At 40.1% G+C, this 9516-nt stretch overlaps 1 protein-coding gene across 1 annotated transcript; it reads right to left on the reverse strand.

The window, feature by feature from the left end:
• Window positions 1-2727: 2727 nt before the first annotated feature.
• On the reverse strand, window positions 2728-7613 carry LOC127332129 (nuclear/nucleolar GTPase 2). The gene is made up of 11 exons (XM_051358383.2): window positions 7274-7613; window positions 6536-6669; window positions 6156-6285; window positions 5749-5909; window positions 5510-5611; window positions 5296-5400; window positions 5092-5220; window positions 4871-5011; window positions 4446-4546; window positions 3606-3663; window positions 2728-3275 (listed from the first exon to the last, which is right to left on the reverse strand). The coding sequence occupies exons 1-11, from the start codon at window positions 7548-7550 to the stop codon at window positions 2988-2990; spliced, it is 1626 nt and encodes a 541-aa protein (XP_051214343.1). The 5' UTR covers window positions 7551-7613; the 3' UTR covers window positions 2728-2987.
• Between the last annotated feature and the right edge of the window lie 1903 nt (window positions 7614-9516).

A 9516-nucleotide genomic window follows, 5' to 3' on the forward strand; every position in this document is an offset into this window, starting at 1 on the left:
TCCTCAAATGCTCAAATGGTTATGGGTAGCCACTAAGGTCCGTCGTCGAAATTTCCACGCTATCCATTTTAGGCTAGCTATAATAATAGTATCTTAGCTAGTATCATATATCTAAGGTTTGTCAAAATGATGATATGGCAGCTAATTAAGAAAAAAAAATTAGAGTAACATACATAGATATGTATCATACCGCATATTACGAGAAAAGTTGAATAGTACCAAATAAATCATGTACTTTTTAATGATATATATTGTAATATATTTATTGTATTCCGTTGTTCAAATTTACGATATAGAAATATACACTTGTCCTATAAATCGGAACGGAGGTAGTACACAGTTTTATATTGAGATTTTACAAATTAATAAATATTATAAGATCATGATACTAATCCATGATACCATATATTATAGAAGTAGTATCATACTCCCTCGGTCTCAATTTAACAGACGCACACGTAGTTTAAGAAAATATTTTGACCATTATTTTAGTCAATAAAATATGAAATATATGAAAAATTATATCATTGGAAAGCTTTTTTGCATACAAATCTAATGATATAGACTTTATAGAAAAAAAAATTATATTTTGTTAACCAAATCAATGGTCAAAGTTTGTCTTAAATTGCGTGTGTGCATGCTAAACGGAAACGGAGGGAGTACACAAGAATCATATGCATAATACTTTTATATGATACCACTAAGGCCAGCCTTAGGAGATGTACCACCAAACGGCTCGTGCACGTTAAAACATGCACATGATGTGGGCGGATTCAACAAAAGTAGTAACCATTACAACAAGTTATGATAGAGCCCACATGAGGACTTATATTAGAACAACGACTCCAATAAACCAAGAACACAAATATACAATACCAAGATACTAAATACATAAAGCCAAATACATCCAAGTACTGACAAAAATATAATGGGACTAAGAATTCTGAAGATAACCAACTGGCATCCATAACCCATCTATAGCACTTGCTGTTGTTTGCATCAACTCAACGTCCTATCCAGGAACAAGCGAACAAACAACGGATGCACCATTTACTACTACGATAAAAGAATCAGCATGATCAAGATATGATATGCATGACATAGTAGCGATGGTGCAATGCAACTTAACCATATTAAACAGAATCAAAATCCCAACAATTAAATATTAGTTCAAGTTATTTTTCTACCGACAATTTAAATGTTGCTTAGCATGGCAAATACAAGGCATGGGTAAGCTATGCAAAATTAAATAGAACCAGAACAATAATTAAATTATATCCAACATATTTCATATGTCATTTATTAGGTGATATGCAAAAGTACATGACACGGGCGAGATGTAAACATGCATATGGATGCTATATTCATGCTCCCCATATTTTTCTGATTGAAAAAACATAGGAACATTGAAAGTTCAGAGGAATAGGAAAATTGCATGTGTGTAAAACTTAGAGGATTGGAAAATGGAGAAACAAACGCAATGGCTAGTGTTCGGAGGAAGAGAGTTGATACCAACGGTATGGAGCAAATTTATTATTACCTCTATCTATAAATAGACGTCTAAGATTTGACAAACTTATAGATCAGTTCGGCTCCCGGGTGCGTATGCTCCCTCTACCAAAAAATCATATTTCGAAGTGTCGAAAAAATTTGATAAAAAATTCTACATGTACATCTCTATAATATATGTGAGTTCCTCAAGTTTCACAAAAAACAACCATTTCTTGTGGTCTATGTAAAAAAGAGAAAATTTATCTTGTGAAAGGCATTATTTTTTGCACTGAAATTTGTCTTTTTTACACACATCACATAATAAGTCGATTTTTTATGAAATGACTTTGTGAGCGTGTAGCACGTGAACATGTACGTTCAAATTTTTCGCTTCAATTTTTCTGAAGTTCAAAATCTGTGTAAGATACATTTCAAAATAGTAAGAGCATATACACCCATGTTACGAAACATCACTCTCCAAACTTATAGATCGGTTCGGCTCCCTGGTGCATATGCAGTTAGGCTTGCAGGCTACTTTGTTGATCAAATCTATGGATGAACCTAGACCATATGCACCACCTCTGTTTTCCGTTACATGCTTTCCCTTGGTTCGCCTAGACAAAGTTCAACATTTGGTAGCAAAGTATGTAAAAAGCTGAAGTATTCAAAAACTACAGTATTTTAGTCTCTACACGCAAGATACCACAGTTTTGACATATTAAAGTATTTTGTACTGTAGTACGACACACGTTACATGACATCTCTCTGCTGTCGTACACTCGTACATCATAATTGCGGTAGGTAACCAAGGGGTGCAAAGCTGCCCCAGCAAGTGTCGTGTTCTTCTGTGAGCCGAACGGTGTGGCCAACGCACGACATCAAATCGTTTCGTCAGTTTGGGCATGAGAAGCGTGCCCCTTCTGCCCATAATTAGCAGCAATAAACAGGATTATAGACAAATGACAGAAAAATTAAAACTTGATCGATTACAGATCTAAGTACGCCCCTTGATCGCTTCTTCGTTAGAAAAGGATTACAGATCTAAGTACGCCCCTTGATCGCTTCTTCATTAGAAAAGGATTACAGATCTAAGTACGCCCATATCCTGAACTGTTTGGCACCAAACCAGTCGGATCCCTGAAGATTAAAAAGGCCACTGGGGCAAATTTGCGAGTGACCTCTACATCACAGAATGGCAACCACAAACAGTAGAAACTAAGTACTAACAAAATTGCATTTGAGCAAAATAGAAGTACCGAGTATATCATTTCTCAGTGTTTGCATGTAGCAGTACGCAAAACACAACTAAAACTAGCGGTGAACGACACAAAAACATGTTTTGGTTTTGATGTAGCTACCAACACTCTGCGTAACATGAAAAATACATATCAAAGGATAAGCACCCTTCCCAACCCCGTCTGACGGTAGAAGCTGAGCAAATATGGTATGTATCCTTCGTTTCAGTCTTCTACAAAGGATGATTATATCGTAGACACCTACTCTGATTGCTCCGCGAGATCACTATCTTGAGCATTTCTGCCAAATTCCCTCTGGCAGGGGACATTCATAGTTTGCTGTGAAGAGATAATTCCTGCAATGGCTTTCATGGCAGCAGCAGTCCGGTCACTGCTGACTGCTTCCTCACCAGATCTCTCGACAGGTTCAGTAATCTCAGAAGGACCATCTTCGTTCTGTTGCGGTGGAGGCACAAAAAAGGGGATCTTGCCCCTCTGCCAGTCATGAAGTACCATCTTGGCCGCTGTTGTCAGATCAGGTTCCCCGCCCTGAGAACCAAGAGTGCAAGCATAGTGTTAAAAGCATTAAAGAACAGAGCCAAGCCCACCCATGTTCGAGGCCTGGTCTCCACAAGGTGTGCTCAGCGTTATTTTCTTCAAAACCGCAGGTGCCAGTGCCTGCTGGTCAAAGTTTTTAGACGCAACAGCATTCATCGCTATCACATAGTATACCCAGACACAGTGTTACAAAAATTGGACTGTAAATGGCGATATCTTAACAATAGTATCTCCAATTTACATTCACCTAGGATTAAAGGCAGGAGACATGTTTGGTACAAATATAACAAAACCGGACAAAAATCAAAAGTTATGCCATACCTTGAGTAGTTTTCCACTCATCTTGCTCAGCTGGACGAGAAAATCATTATCATCAGACCTGTAGATAGCAAAAATATTCAGCATAATATATGTTTAACCTCATGTTTTAATTGTTCCAGCGATTAGCGCCACCAGGTTAATTATGATGTGCAAACTTCATTAGCATCCCGAGTTGGTAATAATCAGCTATGCCAAAAAGCACCGTAGTTCCAAGCATTTGGAGACGTTACGTGCAATAGAATACTATGCTATAACTAAAATAGAATTTGTATATCCTAAAATGACTCCTTTGCAACTAAGATGGGCATCATATACAAGATTTTGGTGACCCCCCAAATTAAATGTCTAAAATTTATGGCCTTGAAATGATAACCCTACAATGTCTGGGAGCTTTCAGCACTGGGTACGCCCTTTTTTTGTGTTGTACATATTATATCTAGTACAATATTGTTTTCTTATTCATGCATAGTTATAGTACAGATAGTGCTTAGCTATGATTTATAAGACTGAGATTATTTGCTATACTCAATTAATAAGCCTGAGATATTGTTAGAATCAATTTATAAACCCAGATTTTTTAATGTTCTAGCAACATTATTTAGTTTTCCACAACATTAACTAGTGCTACTTAAATACATCGAACGTACTATGGCTTCAGCGATAGCTTTTCCGGTACCTCACCACAAAGTAATTTACCAGGAGGAAATATGCTACAGGGTAGATAGCACATTGGTGACCAGTAAATTAACCAATTCTGAAATTTAGTGTTTTAGCAATATATGCTACATATCAACACTGCTAACACCATAATAAACTAGAACCTTTGGGGAAAAAACATACCACTCCTGTATTTTATAAGCTCTTTGTAGATGCTCCTTTTTTACACGCCTAAGAACTTCCCCGATGTGCTCAGAAGCATCATCCAAATTAGTCACACGTACCTGGACAAGAAATAAAAGTACATTATTTAAATAACTCTCACCACTAACACTCTTAAACTAGTGGTCATCAAGAAAAACAAATTTTATTCCATTCCAAGCAATAGGACATAAATCTATATCAATACCTTTCCTAGATCAAAATCATGATAAGAACACTTTTCATGTTGAAAATATGTTAAAAAAGGATTTGTTATGTGAATATGAACAAGATGGGACAGTAAAAAATGAATGGGAAAGTAAAGATGTAAAATGCTAACTCAATGCTTGCTTATCCGCAATTTAAGAATGAAAAGATAAAAGAAGTTCACAGGTGAAGATACATACCACACCCTTAAGAACTACATCAGTCTCTGTATCTTTGTTTTGGTAAACGACCCCAGGGCAATCAATTAAGAAGATTCTTTTAGTCATGGTGATGTACTGCCACACCTTCGTCTCTCCAGGAATCGGAGCTACCTTGCAAACCTACAGGTATACACAAAAAATCAGAAAATTACCCTAAGTTCCATTTAGTGTAGAAGGGCTGGGAAGGAGAAGAGAATTACAGTTTTGGAGCGCAATGTGTTGATAACTGATGACTTCCCAACATTGGGATATCCAACAAATCCAACGGATATGGCTTGTTTGTCACTCCTCAAACGGGCAAACTGACGCAATACTGAAAGAAGAGATCCCTGGAAATGGTTCAAAGGTATAAGTGCACATTGTACAGGAGCATGACAGACGTAATACAATGGAAAAAAACATACTTTTCCAAATGATTTGTTGATGCTTGCATGGAATGCCAGGGTAGGATAGTCCCTTGATAGTGTACGCAACCACCCTTTTGTTGCCCAAGCAGGTATTAGATCACACTGAACGAAAAGTGGAACGTACACAATCATCAATGTGTTGTAATACATCACAACGGGTAAATAATCAACACTTGAACATTCATCAATGTTGAAGAAGTTAAACTGGTACCTTATTTAGTAAGAATACCATGTGTTTGTGCTTGGCATTCTCCTTCAGATGTTTCTCGATATGGTAGCATCTAGTGCCCATTGGATCCCTGGCATCCAAAACCTGCGCAGAAAATACTAATTTAAGAAATCCAATATATACTCACACTTTCTTAGAACAGTGTCTAGGTGCACATAAATTTTGTTGATTACAGAGTAAAGATCAATTCTCACAAGGATACAAGGTTGAGTAACACTGACCTGGACTACAACATCTGACGAGTCAAGAACTTTGTAAAGTTCACCCCATATTCTTTTGCTCTGACCCTTCTCAAACATATTATGTCGGACCAGATCTCGTAAGCCATCTTCTTCTTCATCCTTTGGTAAGTTTGATGAAGCATGCTTTTCCTCAAACACACCTAAAAAGCACAAACTATTATTTTACCAAGACGGAAAGAGCTATCCTTGATAAATAATACATACAAGTTCATGCAATCAAATATTATCAGAAGACTGTTAGCCTCAATGACTTCATAAATTACGGAACATGTAAGACTGATCAATTCAACATGTAAGACTGATCGATTACGGAGTAGTTTGAATAGCAGATGGACTGAACTGAAATCACTAAGAAGTAAGAAGCGGAGAACTTGTCTGACTCATACCTTGAGAATCATCAGCTTTCTTTATTAGAGATTCATAGTCGAGACTGGATAGCTTCGGGCGTTTCCGCTTTCCCTTTGGTCCGAAAGCATGCTCAAAAGGCTCAGTATCAAGAATGTGCGCCCGGGCATCCTGTACCATCAAACATGAGAATAACACACTTCATATTACAATACGACTACTACACCAGAGTAAAAGTGGAAGATACGAAGGTTTTTAACCAAAAATAGGCAAGACTTGATTGAACCTAAAAAACGAAAGCTAGTGCTACTTGTTTCAGCACAACAGTGCCCTGTAGGCACACACTAATACTGCATCAGCTACACGCTCCATAAATCAATAACCAGTACGATAAAAGCTATATACTGTACATAAGTTTCACCTTCTGATGATCCTGCAGAAGCGACATTGGCAGCTTCCGTTCTTTCAATATCACATTGTAGTTATTCGCAAGCCGATCCTTGAGCTCGTCCCTGAAGAATTCAAGTTCTTTTTGATTGACTACTCGTGTATTTCCTGTAAGAAACAAGAGGGGGAATAATACGATCAACATTACTGTTACAGTCCTGGAATTGAAATGGAACAGAACAGAAGCCACAAAGATAGTATACAAATTTAATCACCAACAGGGTACACTGCACCACCTATCGACGTATCAATAAGTTCAATTCATCACCAATCTAATCACACCTAGCTTGATCTAACCAACCATTGTGCACACGCTTTCATGTATCACCCAGCAAGTTCACCCTCTGCACTATGTCTTCGCTATTACTCCAGCCGATCGGTACTAAAACGTAGACACTAATCAACAGAGCAGAAGCCAAGCTAATTGCCACATTGCAAAATGATTTTTTTTAAAAATGAAAACCACTACATCCCCTCTCCTTTCCTCGATCATTTATTAAGCTCCTCCTGCTTCTAAAAGCACACACATCGCAAACCAATAAGAGCGATTGCTGCCTCTACCCAAATCAACAGCATCGTAATTTACTCAAAGTTAGCACCGTTCAATGCAAACAGAGAGGAAGCTCCCCAGTTATCTTATCTTAACATCATCGATCAAGTGCATAATTACAGGAAATAAAAAACAGAGAGGTGGGGGTAGGTATTGGCTCACCGAACCAGCGGCGGTCGGGCTCGATGCGTGTGTTGGGGAGCTCCTTGGACTGCATGTCGTGCTTGACGATCTTCCCGCCGCGGTCCCTCTTGGGCCTGAGCTTGTACATCTGGAGCCGCCGCACGGTGGCCGCGGACCGGCTCCCTCCGGCGCCGCCGCCGGCGCCCGCGCCCTTCTTGTCATTGGGGCGGTTGACGTCGAGGGAGTGCCGGGGCTTGCCGGACACGTTCACCGCCCTCTCCTTCTTCTTCCCCGAATTATTGTTCTTCTTCCCCATCGCGCGCTCTTGGAAGAATTTTTCTCTGTGAACTCCTGTGAGAGGAGGCGGTGCAAAAGGAGGAGACGAGGAAAGGGGAGGCTAGGGTTTTGTGCGATAGGCAGCGGTGAAAGGGAAGGGTTTGTGGGCCGGGCTGATATGTTGTAGCCACCTCACCAGGCTGCTGGGCCTGTGCACGTCGATAACTTCTACAGACTATTATTTACAGTATAATACTAGTAAAATGTCCATGCTAACCTAAAAAAAAAAACAAGTAAAATGTCCATGCGTTGCATTGACAGAAAACACCTCAAACATTCCAATGAATTATCCGCGATTACGCAGTTTTTTCATATTAACGACGCATCACGTAGCTACTTGCAATACTTCAAACTTGTAATGATGGTGGACTCCACCGACCGCGTCTTCCGCTTCGACCTATCGTTATCCATGCTGCACTCGTAAGAATAAGATGAGCCATATTCACCCACTTCGGTCCACTTCAAATTTCATGTCGAACAAAATGAGGACTGACCGAGTTTTTCACCAAATAGTTTATTTTAGGAAGAGATAGTTGATACGTCTCCGACGTATCGATAATTTCTTATGTTCCATGCCACATTATTGATGTTATCTACATGTTTTATGCACACTTTATGTCATATTCGTGCATTTTCTGAAACTAACCTATTAACAAGATGCCGAAGTGCCAGTTCCTGTTTTCTGGTGTTTTTGGTTTCAGAAATCCTAGTAACGAAATATTCTCGGAATCGGACGAAATCAACGCCCAAGTTCCTATTTTCACCGGAAGCATCCAGAACACCCGGGAAGGACCAGAGGGGGGCACTGGGCCCCCAGACCATAGGCCGGCGCGGCCCAGGCCCTGGCCGCGCCGCCCTATGGTGTCGTCGCCCCTTCGACCCTCCTGCGCCGTCTCTTCGCCTATATAAAGCCCCTGGATCGAAAACCCTGATGCGTTCGACGAAAACCACAGAAACCTTCCAGAGCCGCCGCCATCGCGAGGCCAAGATCTGGGGGACAGGAGTCTCTGTTCCGGCACGCCGCCGGAGCGGGGAAGTGCCCCCGGAAGGCTTCTCCATCGACACCGCTGCCATCTCCATCGCCATCTTCATCACCGCTTGCTCCCATGAGGAGGAGTAGTTCTCCATCGAGGCTCGGGGCTGTACCGGTAGCTATGTGGTTAATCTCTCTCCTATGTACCTCAATACAATGATCTCATGAGCTGCTTTACATGATTGAGATTCATATGAGTTTTGTATCACTACTATCTATGTGCTACTCTAGCAAAGTTATTAAAGTAGTTCTATTCCTCCTGCACGTGTGTAAAGGTGACAGTGTGTGCACCGTGTTAGTACTTGGTTTATGCTATGATCATGATCTCTTGTAGATTGCGAAGTTAACTATTGCTATGATAATATTGATGTGATCTATTCCTCCTACATATGCATGAAGGTGACAGTGTGCATGCTATGTTAGTACTTGGTTTAGTCTTTTGATCTATCTTACACTATAAGGTTACTTAAACATGAGCATTATTGTGGAGCTTGTTAACTCCGGCATTGAGGGTTCGTGTAATCCTACGCAATGTGTTCATCATCCAACAAAAGTGTAGAGTATGCATTTATCTATTCTGTTATGTGATCAATGTTGAGAGTGTCCACTAGTGAAAGTGTAATCCCTAGGCCTTGTTCCTAAATACTGCTATCGCTGCTTGTTTACTATTTTACTGTGTTACTACTGCTGCAATACTACCACCATCAACTACACGCCAGTAAGCTATTTTCTGGCACCGTTGCTACTGCTCATACTTATTCATACCACCTGTATTTCACTATCTCTTCGCCGAACTAGTGCACCTATTAGGTGTGTTGGGGACACAAGAGACTTCTTGCTTTGTGGTTGCAGGGTTGCATGAGAGGGATATCTTTGACCTCTTCCTCCCTGAGTTCGATAAACCTTGGGTATC

Source organism: Lolium perenne, chromosome 4 (assembly GCF_019359855.2).
Source record: "Lolium perenne isolate Kyuss_39 chromosome 4, Kyuss_2.0, whole genome shotgun sequence".
NCBI lineage: Eukaryota > Viridiplantae > Streptophyta > Magnoliopsida > Poales > Poaceae > Lolium > Lolium perenne.

Coding starts and splice junctions, on each gene's coding strand:
- LOC127332129 (XM_051358383.2), bottom strand. CDS start 7,550: ATGGGGAAGAAGAACAATAATTCGGGGAAGAAGAAGGAGAGGGCGGTG. Junction 6,670..7,273: donor GCCCGACCGCCGCTGGTTCG/GTGAGCCAATAC, acceptor TGTTTCTTACAG/GAAATACACGAGTAGTCAAT. Junction 5,401..5,509: donor TGGTATTCTTACTAAATAAG/GTACCAGTTTAA, acceptor CTTTTCGTTCAG/TGTGATCTAATACCTGCTTG.